Here is a 15,087-nt window from a genome sequence, read left to right on the forward strand (position 1 = left end):
CATACTTCTCATTTAAATCCAGTTCCTAAAAGTTGTGCACTGCATAAAAAGAAAAACTGGCATTGCCATTAGCAAAAAAAAAAAAAAAATCCCCTTGTTTAAGCATAAATTAATTTTAATTTTAATTTAGCTGTAAACAAGAAATTATAGTATGAGCCAATGAGGTAAGTAAATAATTTCTCTGTAAATAATTTGTAATAATTTATGCAGTTTTGCTTCTCAAAATATTTTAGTTTTAAGAATGTTTAAATATTTTAAAGGAAAAAAATTAGAATTAGGAAATTATTTTTTGCAGTGAATAAATCAATCATGTGAACTCTTCATTCTCACACACATGCAGACAGTGTGGGTACTTTGTCATTCTGTGACTGTGTCTTTTTTTTTTTTTTTTTTGTACATTCTCTCACACACACTTTGTGATGGCATATTTCTCTTTGTGCAACAAGCTTCTCTTGTGAGAAGGTGCCATCAAGCCAACCCTACAAGCAGCACAGAAAAGCTGGACTGATATCTTGCTTTGGCAGCATACAGTATGACTTTGCTTGACTTTTACACTAAACTGAAGTCTTCTAGAGATTTTATGATCAATATCAATCTGAATTCTAACCAAGTGCATGGTCAGGTCAACAATAAAAAAAAAAAACATCCATAGCACAAATTTTAGCATGTTTTGAGATCAATGTGCACAATGTAGTTTAATATATGTTTATTTTACTGAGAGTCCATTTATAAAAGACAATGGTGAAACTAACTGATGTTTTTCTGTCATAATTTTATTTCCCATCTTCACTGTATGTGATGTACCTCCCTGAACTGCACATCATCTTCAGAACTGAGAACAGCACTGCCAATCAAATAAGCCAAACACAGTCCAACCTATTGTGCTGTCTGTTGCCATAGTGAAGTGCTTCTTCAGTGCAGGTATCATAACATCATAATGTCTCTCATCAACTCTCACTTACCACCATGAGTGTCTTTCAGAAGAGGAGAACAATAACAAACTATAAGCTTATTACAGCAATCAAAAACGTACCTACATTACTACACCGTGTTATATATTTAGGATTATAGTGATTAAATTACATTATAGATTATAGTTGTTAGTGTCTAATTATTTTAAATGCAAAATAAAAAAAATTCAAATAAAAAAAATTAACTGTGCCAGAAGCAGCATTTCTTTTCTCAAGCAGTGTCTCAACAATAAAATAATTAATCAAAAAAAGTAAACTATATGTCTATGTGGACAAGCAAAGGTAAAAATTATTAGGAAAGCACAAAAGATGAGGGGTCACAACTCGGTTTACCTATATCACCTTTTAAAGCGCCGACCAGAGGATAATTACATGAAAAAAATGGAGGGAAATATACAGAGTTACCATACATAATTCAGTAAAATGTCATCATGCACATCAGTTATGCAAAACAACAAATCTTTTTCATTCAATTGCACTGTAAACCCAATTAAGTTGGCCAAACTCAAAAAATGAAGGCAATCAATTACATCAAATGTTTTAAGTTTTTCTTTTTTAAGTAAGCAAAAATTGCAGACATACATATAATATAATTGCTCTTAACATGTAATATATATGCTCATACATATAATTGCTCTAAACTTCAAATATTTAATGAAGTTATTTATACATTTAAATTCAACTTAAATATTTTAGTAGTGGAAATGAGTAGTTGGCTAGCTATAACTGTAAACCTGAATAAGTTAGCAAAACTAACAATCACTAGGCAATCATTTCTTAATTAAGTTGAAATTAAACAAACTAAAATGTAGTTTAAGTAAGCAGAATTTTTTGTAATCATATATTTTAATTGCTCTGAACTTGAAATATTGGAGTAACTTAATACATACATCTAACTTTTTTCATATATTTAAAAAGTTTTAGTAGTGGAAACACTTAATTTTGGCATTTGCTGTCCCTTTTTGAGCATGCTGGGAAACTGAAATACTAGCCCAATTTCGGTTAAAATATAAGTTAGTCTAAATTAAAAGAAACAAGTTCATAAAACTTAAAACAATTAAAGATTACTTTCTTAGATTACTTAAAATGTGTTGGTTTTGTGAACTCAAAAGAAAAAAAGTTCTAAATACTCAAAGTTCATTTTTTTAAACTAATTTGTTTAATTTAAGTTGACTCTACTCAAAACAATCAATTATTTTGAGCATTAGGGTTTGCAGTGTTCCAAACTGAGCATATATCATAAGAATGAGCACAATTAAACACATATATTACTTTTACTCAAATCTTACATATTCATATTGATTTTTTTTGAATATCTTTTGGTTATTTGTTTACCTGTGCAGATTTTCTGGTAGTTATGGTTCTCCTGAGGATGACCAGGAATGCGGCACTGGAAGCGGTACTGCCAGAACTCAGCAAACCATGGGTTCCTTGTGTTGGTGTCCAAACGCAGCTTCAGAAAGTACTCATTAAATGACTGAACTTCTTCCGTTTGCAACTTCATTGTGATCCCACCATCTGCTTCCTGCTCAAATCCCTCTATCACCTCATCACGATCTGCCCAGCCATCACTTTAGAAGAAAAGAGAGAACATTACGTGTCAAAGGATTATGAATTTGTGTCATAATGATCCAGCTTCCTTGTATAAACACAGCTTTCATATTTCATACAAATGAGATTTAGTAAACCGGTGGGCAGCAAAGCACTTCAATGTTGAACTGCGATTGGTTGTATAGTTGATCTACTTTTATACTGAACATTTTAGGATTTTGTGAACATGGAGCTTTTGAACAAATAAATAATTTTAAATAAAAATCATTAAAAGTTTACATGAATGACAGCAGCATTATATTACTTGAGGCTAATACATTCATGAAATGTTTTACTCTTATGCTGATCATATAAATGTATTTATAATATAAATAAAAATAAAAATTATTTATTACCAAGTAAAAAATTAAAAACACATTTTCTAAAGTGACTGCAGACTTTTGGACCCCATTTTCTTTCTCTCTTCTTTCACCACACACATATTTCTCACAGTCACTGCTTAATTGTTTCTTATTTTGTTTTTGTATTTAGTTTTTTCATTATTCTCTGCTCGCCTAACATTTTCCTTCCTCTATTTCTCCATGTGGTTTCATACAGCGAATTAGACAAAATTACCTTTAGAGGCTTTGACCTAAAATTCATCTCCCTAAACAGCTTTGCACCCCACAGAAGAGCGGAAAATGGCAAAGATTAGATGGAGCAGAGCACTACAGAGAGTTTTATTACCTCTATGAATAATGAATGTGCTGAAGCGCAGGTAGAGACTCAGTGTGCTGCTATGATAGGCAGATATGGCAATGTCCTGAGGCTGAAGACAGACTAACTAGAGAGGTGATAACACATACTGAAGGAGGACAGGAGCTGTTTGATTTCATCACAGCACAATCATTCCCTAATTCTCCGCTTTGATTAATATCAACATATTCACCATCCCCACATAATTTGTGATTCTCTCGCTTATGCACCTTTTTTACCACTCTTTTCTCGTTTTCTCCTTCCTCCATTTTCGTCCGGTCTTTCCTATAATATTTGTTGTTGTTTTTAAAATATTACTGTAAGCATTTGTTTTTTCCCATTGTATATTTCATCAAGTGTTTACTGTTTGTATTAGTACATTAGGTTAGGGGTGAGTACCACTCCAAGTTTTTTTGGATAGTAGCTAAGTTAGGGTTTCACAGATGCTGAAGAATTTTCTCTTTTTTTCAGTTAGATTTAGGGGGTATTAAAAGTTAGATTTCGTTTGGTTGTTATTTTCTTTCCTTTGGCACTGCCCGTGACCCTTCTTCTTCCCTGTTGGTTACATCTTGCATAATACTGTAAATACTGTACATCTACATTATATTTTTGTGTTTTTGCTTTACTATTATCTCTTTTACTTATATTGCCTTTTGTAAATACATGTGTCAGGGCTTGTGGTACTTTGTACAGCACATTAATTGTAGGAATTTCTTTTTTAATGTCAGTAAAGACATTTAATTGTATGTATTTCTTTTATAATTTCCATAAAGACATTTATAATGTTACAAAGGATTTCTATATTTAAAAAAAATCTTTTGAATGTTCAATTGAAATTTCTTTTTGAATGATTCCATTGAATTTCTTTTGAAGTTTCTATTCATCAGAGATTCCTAAGAAAAAATGTATACAAAAACATTTGATGATAATAAAAAAATGTTTCTTCAGCAGCAAAATCATCATATTAGAATGATTTCAGAAGGATTAGGTGACACTGAAGAATGGAGACTAATGATGCTGATAATTCAGCTTTAATCACAGGAATACATTACATTTTTTAAAATATTCAAATAGAAATTTCATAGTATTACTATTTTACTGTTTTTTTAATCAAATAAATACAGCTTTGGTGATTATAAGAGGCTTCTTTTAAAAACCTTTTAAAAATCTGCAGCTATATCACCCTGTAGCACAAGACTGGTTTCCCACTGAAGCTAAGCAGGGCTGAGCCTGGTCAGTACCTGGATTGGAGACCAACTAGGCAAACCAGGTAGCTGCTGGTAGAGGTGTTAGTGAGGCCAGCAGGGGGTGCTCACCCTGTGGTCTGTGTGGGTCCTAACACCCCAGTATAGTGATGGGACACCATACTGTAACAAACACCTTCCTTCGGATGAGATGTAAAACCTAGGTCCTGCCTCTCTGTGGTCGTTAAAACAATTGTTTTAATGACCACCAGAGAGGCAGGCCCACTGGTTTTTCCATGGCACTTTTCGTAAAGACTAGGGGTGTAACCCCCGTGTCCAGGCCAAATTTCCTCAATTGGCCCTTACCAATCATGGCCTCCTAATAATCCCCATCGGACCTATCGCTGGTGCGTGGTGAGGGCACTGGCGCCGTTATACTATGGCTGCTGTCGCATCATCCAAGTGGATGCTGCCCACTGGTAGTGGTTGAGGAGAGAACCCTGACTTGAGTGTAAAGCACTTTGGGTGTACAGTACATATGAAAGCGCTATATAAATGCCTCATTCATTCATTCATCCACCGTAACGACCCTAATCTTTTGAATGGTAGTGCATGTTTATATTGTACATAAACAAGACATCAGTTAAACAGGCTAATGCGGCTACCACACACATCCCAGTAACGGTCGGTTACCAGTTGAATCAGACATCATTTTTTAAACTGAAAAATGTACGCTCGGAGAGTGAGTCAATTGTGAACTCATTCCTGATTCCCTGAGTGATTCTGATTCAAACTGCTAACTCACAAGCAAGCACAAGGCTTTTGCTTTGAAAATTTTCAATTGACTCATTAAAAAGAACCCATTCATAAGAGTCATTTGATTAAGAATCAAACATCATGTTGTGCTATAGTTGTTGCGTGCAGTAAATACTTAAAATCTAATGCAATAACTAACCTTACTAGATGATGACAACACGGCATAAGGATGCAGACAATGTTTTTCCGTCTGACACCCATGGTGACTAGATGCTCTCCTTTTTTTGTCCTCTGCTCTCTCTTTCTATCCTCTGTTCCCTCATTACTCATTCAAATCCAGTATATTGTGCATGTGTGCTCTGGTTGACTGTTGCTCGATCCTCTCTAGAGGACTGAGTAAGACAGTGCAGGCTTAGGCTGAGGGCCATTAGAACTCATCCAGAAGCCTTTACTAATTCATGGCGCTCCAGTTAGCAGCAGCCTGGCTCTGTGTTTCACAAGCAGCATTGCTGCTGGGAGCCCCCATCACGCCTTCTCTCGCTCGCCCCACACAAGCTTTCATCTGCCTCCATTACTCTCTCTCCCCTTCTCACATTCACATACACACACAATTCACAAGCCTTTGTCATGTCCTCTCTGCATGTGTGCAGGTTTTCCTCCTAAACCTCCTAAACACCCTGAATCAGTCCATTCATACCCCAAAACTGTAACACTTAATTAATACTTCACAGATGAATAACTTCAGAGGAACAAATGAGTAATGCAATATTAACATTTTAGTAACTGCTATTAAAGGAAGCATTTGTAAGATTGTGGCAAAAACTGGTACTGCAGGTGTATCCTCTCTCCCCCTCCCCCCTGACTTGAGGTTGTCAGATAGGCTGCAGGATCAGAAGGAATGTTTGTAGCTGCAGGTGTGGTAACTAGAGCGGAGCTGGCAACCCGGATGCTGAAACACTACTGACTTTGTGATTGGTCGATAGATGGAGGGTGGAGCTTCTGGCCAAAACACAACATGTCAACATCAACATCAGTTGAGGGCTACTACAACAACTTTTAAATGACAATATCCTTGCCGGACTATTGTTATCTGTGATATAATTATTTGAAATTAACATGATTTCTTAATATCTAGTGACATATCAGGGCCATATTATGATAAATTGAAATACATTTTCTTACATACAGTTCCTTTATCACTAGAAGTCCCAGAGATTTGTAGCCCTCCTTTAGCCAACTGGATGCTAACTGGCTAGTCTTTTGGCTATCATTAGCATCAATTCATGTGTAAATATGGTCATTACCTGAGCAATCTGCAGGGGGGTTTGGGGTGTGTGTGTGAATGGTTGCTAGTGGCTTGTTTGTATGTGTGGGGGAGGGAGGGCTGCTAAAAGCAGAGAACTTGATTGACCATGTCTCACATGGACATGGGTAGAAATGTTACCACGGGCAATTCACTTGCACATAAACTTATTAGCCGGAAAACCACCATCCTCGGCACAGTCAACAAGATTTCCCGGGAAACCCCTCTATCCGCTAGACACACAGATCGCAATGAATTCACCACTCAGGTATGTTGCAGGTCTTTTGTGGTTCTATGTTTGTGTTTCTAAATTTTAGAATCAACACCGCCAAGTGTTTCATTGTGTGTAAAAGTGCTATGAAAATAACAATATCTTATTTATTAGGTGTTCCCTATATCGAGGGAACTTCGCACTGCGTCGAAACGAAGAAATTGGGGATACTCCCTAAGTATGAACGCGTCTGAAGTATGAATGAAACTAGTCCAATCTTTATTGGTCCTACGTCATGACGTAGATGTGACGGCATACCCGGAAGCTATAAAGGGGAGCCCGGCGCATTGTAGCGTCAGTTATCGCTCTACAGCAATAACGCTCTGTGTGTGTGTTTGAAGCACTGTCTGTCTATTTATTGTTGTCTGTCCCATATATCAAAAAGAAAAGAGACCTAGAAACATATATATAAAATAAATATGTCGAACACTGAGTTTAAGAGGTGCGTGCATCCGTGTCCCCGCTACATCTCGGGAGTGGACACGCACTCTCTATGTGTTCAGTGCCTGGGCGTTCAGCATGCTCAGGTGGCTCTCGAGGGAGCCGCCTGCAGTCATTGCGAGCTGCTGACGCTCAGGGTACTAAGGTCTCGGTTGGCGGTCTTTGATGAGGCCGGCCAACCACGCGAGCCCCGCCCCTCTCGCAAGCTATCTGTCACCCGAATCGGCATCGTCCCTAAAAGCTCTACTGCCCACCAAGCCATGCAGGGACACATCGGCGTTGGTGGGCAGGGCATATATGGTGGCGGGTCGGGCTGGTAGCTCTCTGCACACGTTGTCTAACTTGCAGGCGTACCAGGCCGACCTTCTCAAAGAGCTAGACGAGGGAGAAGGTCCCTCTCCTGAGGACATTTTAGAACTTAGGAAGGTTGCTGATCTGTCTCTCCGCGTCACCAAGGAGACAGCCCGTACCATCGGCTTCAAGGCTTCTGGTGGGTGTGTAGACTCGTAGGAGTGAGTAAAAGTATGCGGGTGCTGAGCTTGTGGAAGATCCAGCAAGAGTCAGGGCTTTGAATTGGATCCAGGCAGCGAGTGGTAGAAAATGCAGAGAGATGAAGAGAGGTGTGACATGAGCCATTTTGGGCTCATTGAATACAAGGCGTGCCGCAGCATTCTGGATCATTTGCAGCGGTTTGATTGCACAAGATGGAAGTCCAGCCAGAAGCGCATTGCAATAGTCAAGTCTAGAAATGACCAGGGCTTGGACAAGAAGCTGTGTTGCATGCTCCGTAAGGAACGGTCTGATTTTCCTGATGTTGTGCAATGCAAACCTGCATGACTGGGCTGAGATGTGGTCTTTGAAGGACAGCTGGTCATCAAAGATTACTCCAAGATTTCTGACCGACTTTGAAGGGGTAATCAATGATGAACCTAGCTGGATGGTAAAATTATGTTGTATGAAATGGTTGGTTTCTTTATTGGTTTCTTTGGTTGGTTTCTTTATTTTATTTTGTACTATTTTTATCAATAAATCTCAGCAACAAAGGAAAAAAAAACATTTGTGTTGATTTCTCCCTAAGATGGCTCCCTAAGATTCAAGTTTCCTGGAAGTGGCTCAGCATGGCCCCACATTGTTTACATAACAAAAGCAACTGTTCACAGGTGATTAAGGATATTAGCCTAAAGCCTTCCAGCCCATCGGCTGTCCTGCGGGTTTTATAGGTAGAAAAGCCAAATGGCTGCTCTCTGGGACTTCTAGTGTTAACTAACAAGAAAGTATGATTAACAAATTAGTAAGTAGTCCTCAGTTAAATGTGGTAGTTCACAATTAGCTAATCAAAGATTTTTTTTTCATAATTAATGTGAATAATGCATAATGTATAATTAATTTTAAAGTGGAGATCATTAACCCACTAGTAATGGTTCAAGTATTACCAAATATTCAGGCACCACTATGGAGTTACCATGCTTTTCACATTAGATACTGATCCAAATAATTAGTAATTCCTTCTGAAGAATTTGTCAATAATAGAGTCATTACTAGTGGGTTAACATGATCTTTACTTTAGTATTAAACTAGAGCGCCAGCAGTCGTATCACCCTTGTGACTAAGACTGGTTTCCCACTGAAGCTAAGCAGGGCTGAGCCTGGTCAGTACCTGGATGGGAGACCAACTGGGAAAACTAGGTAGCTGCTGGTAGAGGTGTAAGTAGAGCCAGCAGGGGGTGCTCACCCTGTGGTCTGTGTGGGTCCTAACACCCCAGTATAGTGATGGGGACACTGTACTGTCAAAGTGCACCGTCTTTCGGATGAGACGTTAAACCGAGGTCCCGACTCTCTGTGGTCGATAAAAATGTCCTTCGATAAAGAGTAGGGGTGCAACCCCGGCATCCTGGCCAAATTTGCCCATTGGCCCCTGTCCATCATGGCCTCCTAATAATCCCCATATCCTGATTGACTTCATCACTCGGTCTCCTCTCCACCAATCTGGTGTGTGGTGAGCGTTCTGGCGCAATATGGCTGCCGCCGCATCATCCAGGTGGGTGCTGCACATTTGTGGTGGTTGAGGAGATTCCCCCTTCTATGTAAAGCGCTTTGAGTGCCTAGAAAATTGCTATATAAATGTAATGAATTATTATTATTATTATTATTATTATTAACTATGCACTGTGCATTATTTACAATAATTATGAACCATTACAAAACGATTAGTTCCAGTCCTTGATTCTGATAGTTAATAGCTAATAGTCAATTGCTGTGTTTTATTCACGATAAACACGGCTATGACCACTTCACCCAACAGCTCTGTGCATCACTACACAACACCCTTAGTAATCACTCTTAGCAACCTAAACATGTTTGTTCTCATTGATATTGTTCATTGAAGCTTGATGTATTATGTAGAGTAGAGTTGAGTAGAGTAAAGTAGAGTAGAGTAGAGTATAGAGAGAGAGCAAGCGAGTGTATTACCTGCATTTATATATAGCATTTTTCTTTAGGTCAGTGATGTCGGTCCTATGGTCATAATAAAAAAATAGTTTGAATGTCCACTGCAATATCTTGTCTTTTTAACAGCTAAAGTTGTGTCTTGCTCCGTGTTTACTGCAGGTTTCAGTCCTTTCAATATAAAAGTCTTCGCTGACTACCTTCATTAATCATGGCACAGTATTACCCCAAAAGCTTTCAATGTTAGCCTCTTTTTAAGTATCTTTGAATTTACATGTGACAAAACTTGAAAATATGTGTAGTGACATGAAGTAAACTGTAGAATCAACATCTTTAACATTACAACAGCAGTTTGAGCACAAATATATGTGCTTCGAGATTAATGTATTATGTCGGTTTCCTCAAGAAACATTAGGAAGCACAACTGTTTTCAACATTGATAATACGATGAAATGTTTATTCAGCACCAATAAATACTAACTGCTGAAAATTCAGCTTTGCCATCACAGAAATAAATTACCTTTTAAAATCTCTTTCTCACATTCACATACACACATCACAAGCCTTTGACATGTCCTCTCTGCAAGTCCCTTTTTCTCTCCTCAAAACCCAAAAGATTCATACCCATAAGCTTTCAATGTCAAATGTTCATGGTGCAAAACTTGTAAACTTGCATATAGTGACATAAAGTAAACAGTGTAAAATCAACTTCTTAAACATTACAACAGTAGTTTGAGCGCAGACAGATGTGCTTCAGGGTCCTATGGGACGTGGTGTAATACAGTTCCAATGACAGGGCTGCTGGGATGCCTGCAGGCTTTCCTCACGCTAATGTAGTTTTGCTGTAGCTGTTTTGAACCTTAAAGACTTGAAAGTGACCTCACAGCATCTGTGAAGTGCTGCAAAAGACTGGCAGGTCAACACAAACAGGTTTAAAATCTAGCTTCTCAAAGACTGTAATGTTAATGCTGCTTCAACCCAGCTAGCTTTATTTTTTGGCTTATTTTTTTGTGGCAGAATCTCACTAAAAGAGTCTATTTTTCTCTCTTCCTGTCTCTTTTTTCCTCTCTCTTCTTACAGTTCCATTCCAACTTTTACTCTAATGAACTGATTTTACAGCGAAATGTAGGAACTTCCCATACACAGACATTTCGAAAACCAGTTAAAGTCACTCTTTTTCACTCTTTGTTCACCCTCATGACTAATAAATCTTTTAATACATTCAAAATGGAAGGGCTAATGAGAAAGCGATGTTTCCTGAGAATTAGCCTCCGCGGGGCTTTACGAGAGCGGTTCTCTTACAAAACCGCAATATCCGCAAGATGATAACTTCTACAAGGAGGTCACAGGCAATCATGCAGCACTGTATGCGCTGAAGAATGCTGAATCCAATTCTCCACATTACTTGAAGAGAAAATAACCTCAGAAGAAAAGCTATTTGGAGAGTTCAAGCGCACCTTTGAGTAAATGACCCACTTAAATACAAACGTGGTAATGGATGGTGCTGAAGTCAAAAGGCAAGTTTAGAACATGAAACCATAAAAGTAGGAGTGAAGCCAGGACTAATCTGAAGGACATAATGCTTTATTAAATATACTGATAGTTAAAATCAGATAAAAATCATTTTATCATTATCAATGGTTGCTGGGTCATACTATGTAACAGATGTCATTTTCCAGTTTGCCAAGAGCTTTTTCCAAGTTATTTATTGACAATTTTAAACAAATAATACATTACGTAACATGCAACATATGTTGGCATAGTTCTTAGAAAAGGAATTTAAAGCTTTTATTTCTACGAATAATTACTTCAATATCAGTAGTTTATTTTACAAAAACATAGAAACAGGGGTTGACATTTTAAAGGGGTCCTATCATGATGTAAACAAGATGTAAAATAAATCACTAATGTCCCCAGAGTGAAGTTTTAGCTCAAAATACCCCACGGATAATTTTTAATAGCATGTTAAAACTATCACTTTTTTAGGGGGAGCCAAAAAACATTTTTATTGTGTGTCCCTTTACATGCAAATCAGCCCCCTTAGAGGAAGAGGGCAGAACTTTAAAAGCTCATGTTAGCAGCTCCACGCAGATGCACTGAAAATGTCGAAACTGGTCAAACTGGAGTCGGACAATGATGGAGAGACTCAAGAAGTGACAACATGTACAACAGGACGTTTCTGAATGGTTAGTTGATGATTTTATGTAGCTGATGTGGAGTTAACTTAAAGGGGGGGTGAAATGCTGTTTCATACTGAGCTTTTTCCACTGTTAAAGACTTGGATTCCCATCCTAAACATAGACAAAGTTTCAAAAACTAATGTTGGACGTTTGATGGAGTATTTCTTTGTCAAAAATACTAATACTATAAGTATTACTACAAGTTTCGGACAGTTTTTTTAGAGTATGGCTCGGCTTGACGTTAATAGAGCGGAAGGTCCTTGTATGGGCCGTACGGGCTCTTCTCCCGGTAGGGTGCACGCGTGCGCGTGACTAGAGCGAGAGAGGAAATGCACGCCCATAAACACTCGCTCAGATGCAGATCCACTCGTCCGTGAACACTTATGACGCGCCGCGCTCCCGCTCCACTTTATTCCTATGGGTGATATCAACGCTTCAGCACAGCATTCCCGGAAGATTGAATGCAGAAATGACGGGAAGCTTCACAACATCGCGGATTTCCACGGTCACTGCTGTCACAGGACTTCACCAAATAATACCAAAGAAGTGTGTTTTTGACGGAGTGGTCCCAGCGATAAAGGTTCGGTCCTGCTTTGGAAGCAGCCGGTGAGTAAAACTGCTTCAAATGTCTATGTTGTTGGCTATCGTCGCGTGAGTAAACATCAGTAAACGACACGATCGCGTGCTTTGTGCGCTAAAGGTTAACGTTACTCCATTGTTGTTCTAACGTTGTCTAACGTTACACTAGTCTGACGTGCAAAACCATTTTGCTTGCTACTGCTAAGGTTTAGTCGCATACAATAGTCCATAAACCAAATCATGTCCTCATAAACTGCGAGTAAAGACACACAAATGTTGACAGTCCACTAAATACAGTACATACCACAGAGACGGACGTCCTGCTGTTGCTGTTTCTCCTGTTCAATTTATTTCAGCCTGATTCTGGATCACGTATTAGCTGAATCGGATCGATTGCATACATGGGTCGATAGCATACTTGGGTTTCTCCACGCTTGAGGACGTCGCCGCTTTGGGTGTGCTCGTCATTCTTTAGCTCCGCCCACTCGATACGCCTCCAGGCGCTCGTTTTTTTTCCGGAAAGACTCGGTACAGCCCATATTTCTTTTATAAATATAATAAAACTAAAGACTTTTCGGAGATATGAAAGATACAATACTACTCTATAGGTACTCAAGATTGACATGAGATAACTGAAACTGAGTGTTTCACCCCCCCTTTAAAGTCATTGATTAGCATATTCTGTCATGATAATCTATAAATTGCACGTGTTGCAACTGTTGTAAGATATGTTGTCATCTTGCTTTTATGACATGCTATTGCATTTGTGTTACATACTGTATTGCAATAAATGAGAAAATATGGATGCGACAGCTTGAGCAGACTCCCAAATGTGCTCTACCACAACAACTCTTCCTCTTCTCAACATGCCCTTACCCCCTCTGTTGCGTGTTCCCAAGGGCAGGGTTTATGTAAATTTTACAGTCTACCAGCCGTTTGTTCCTTAAAAATAGATTTATGTAAAAGAAATTGAACTTTGAGCATCGTAACTTTACAGTTGTTTATGCTCAAACAGCAACATTACACACTAACTAAGGTTTTAAAAAGTGAAATCATAATCAAGGACCCCTTTAAGATTGCCCCCCTAATGAGAAACATAGCAAAATATAAAATTACAGGATTAAAAAAAGAAAGAAGACTTTTGGAAATAATGTGTGTATACATTCACCACACACAGCCATTCAAAAGTTCGAGGTTCAGTTTTTCTTCAGCAAGGATGCATTACATTTCTCAAAAGTGACGGTAAAGACATTTATAATGTTACAAAATATTTCTATTTAAAAAAAATACTTCTGAACTTTCTATTCATCAAATATCACTGAAATAAATGCACCTCAGTTTCCACTAAAATATTAAGCAGCACTACAGTTTTCAACCTTGATAATAATAATAAATGTTTCTTGAGCACCAAATCATCATGCTAGAATGATTTCTGAAGGATCATGTGACTGGAGTAATGATGCTGTAAATTCAGCTTTACCATCACATAAGTTATATATGAAAAAGTAAAATATTAAAATAGAAAACATCTTACTAACACACAACTTTTAAACTGTAGTAGTCCCATATTTTACCTAAACTGATTTCATGCTAATAATGGTCTATTCTCCTGTGACACACCAATAAGACACCTAATATCTCTTCATAAAGAGATACACCTAAAAACAAATGCAAAAGGACAGCTGAACACAGAAAAAAAACAAATCAATACGCAATATTCTCACAGGATGAGCAGAGCTGAGAGGCAGTGTGATGCTAATTAAAGAGAGATGCTTCTCAGGGATCCTCAAGTTTAAAGTTTAAAGTCAAACAGTAAGTCCAGCTGTTTGATTATACTGATTAGACTTAATTAGGAAAGCCACACACCTGTCTATATAAGACCTTACAGCTCACAGTCCATGTCAGATCAAATGAGAATTATGAGGTAAAAGGAACTGCCTGAATAGCTCAGAGACAGAACTGTGTCAAGACACAGATCTGGTCACGGTTACAAAAAAAAATCTGCTGCACTTAAGGTTCCCAAGATCTCAGTGGCCTCTCTAATCCTTAATTGGAAGACATTTGGGATGACCAGAACCCCTCCTAGAGCTGGCCGTCCGGCCAAACTGAGCTATCAAGGGAAGAAGAGCTTTGGTGAGAGAGGTAAAGAAGAACCCAAAGATCACTGTGGCTGAGCTCTAAAGATGCGGTCAGGAGATGGGAGAAAGTTTTAGAAAGTCAACCATCACTGCAGCCCTGCACCAATAGGGGCTTTATGGCAGAGTGGCCAAATGGAAGCCTCTCCTCAGTGCAAGACACATAAAATGTGTGAAGTTTGCAAAAAAAAAAAAAAAAAACACCTGAAGGACTGCAAGATGGTGAGAAATAAGATTCTCTGGTCTGATGAGACCAAGATAGAACTTTTTTGCCTTAAATCTAACCGGTATGTGTGGAGAAAACCAGGCACTGCTCATCACCTGTCCAATACAGTCCCAACAGTGAAGCATGGTGGTGGCAGCATCATGCTGTGGGGGTGTTTTTCAGCTGCAGGGACAGGATGACTGGTTGCAGTCGAGGGAAAGATGAATGTGGCCAAGTACAGGGATATCCTGGACAAAAACCTTCTCCAGAGTGCTCAAGACCACAGACTGGGCCAAATGTTCACCTTCCAACAAGACAATGACCCTAAGGCC

At 38.5% G+C, this 15,087-nt stretch overlaps 1 protein-coding gene and 1 long non-coding RNA gene across 3 annotated transcripts in view; one reads left to right on the forward strand and one right to left on the reverse strand.

Moving 5' to 3' along the window:
- The window catches only part of LOC137041395 (uncharacterized), a 17,895-nt gene extending 15,446 nt beyond the window's left edge, over positions 1-2,449 (forward strand). Inside the window, exons 2-3 of the long non-coding RNA XR_010898085.1 lie at positions 831-921; positions 2,315-2,449. This is a non-coding gene — a long non-coding RNA (uncharacterized lncRNA). The remainder of the gene's footprint in view (positions 1-830; positions 922-2,314) is intronic.
- The window catches only part of grm1a (glutamate receptor, metabotropic 1a), a 43,344-nt gene that overhangs the window by 14,852 nt on the left and 13,405 nt on the right, over positions 1-15,087 (reverse strand). For both annotated transcript variants that reach the window (XM_067417625.1, XM_067417626.1), the window contains exon 4: positions 2,307-2,542. In XM_067417625.1, coding sequence (XP_067273726.1) covers positions 2,307-2,542 — 236 coding nt within the window. The remainder of the gene's footprint in view (positions 1-2,306; positions 2,543-15,087) is intronic.

The sequence above is a fragment of the Pseudorasbora parva genome, chromosome 15 (genome assembly GCF_024679245.1).
Source record: "Pseudorasbora parva isolate DD20220531a chromosome 15, ASM2467924v1, whole genome shotgun sequence".
NCBI classification, from domain to species: Eukaryota; Metazoa; Chordata; class Actinopteri; order Cypriniformes; family Gobionidae; genus Pseudorasbora; species Pseudorasbora parva.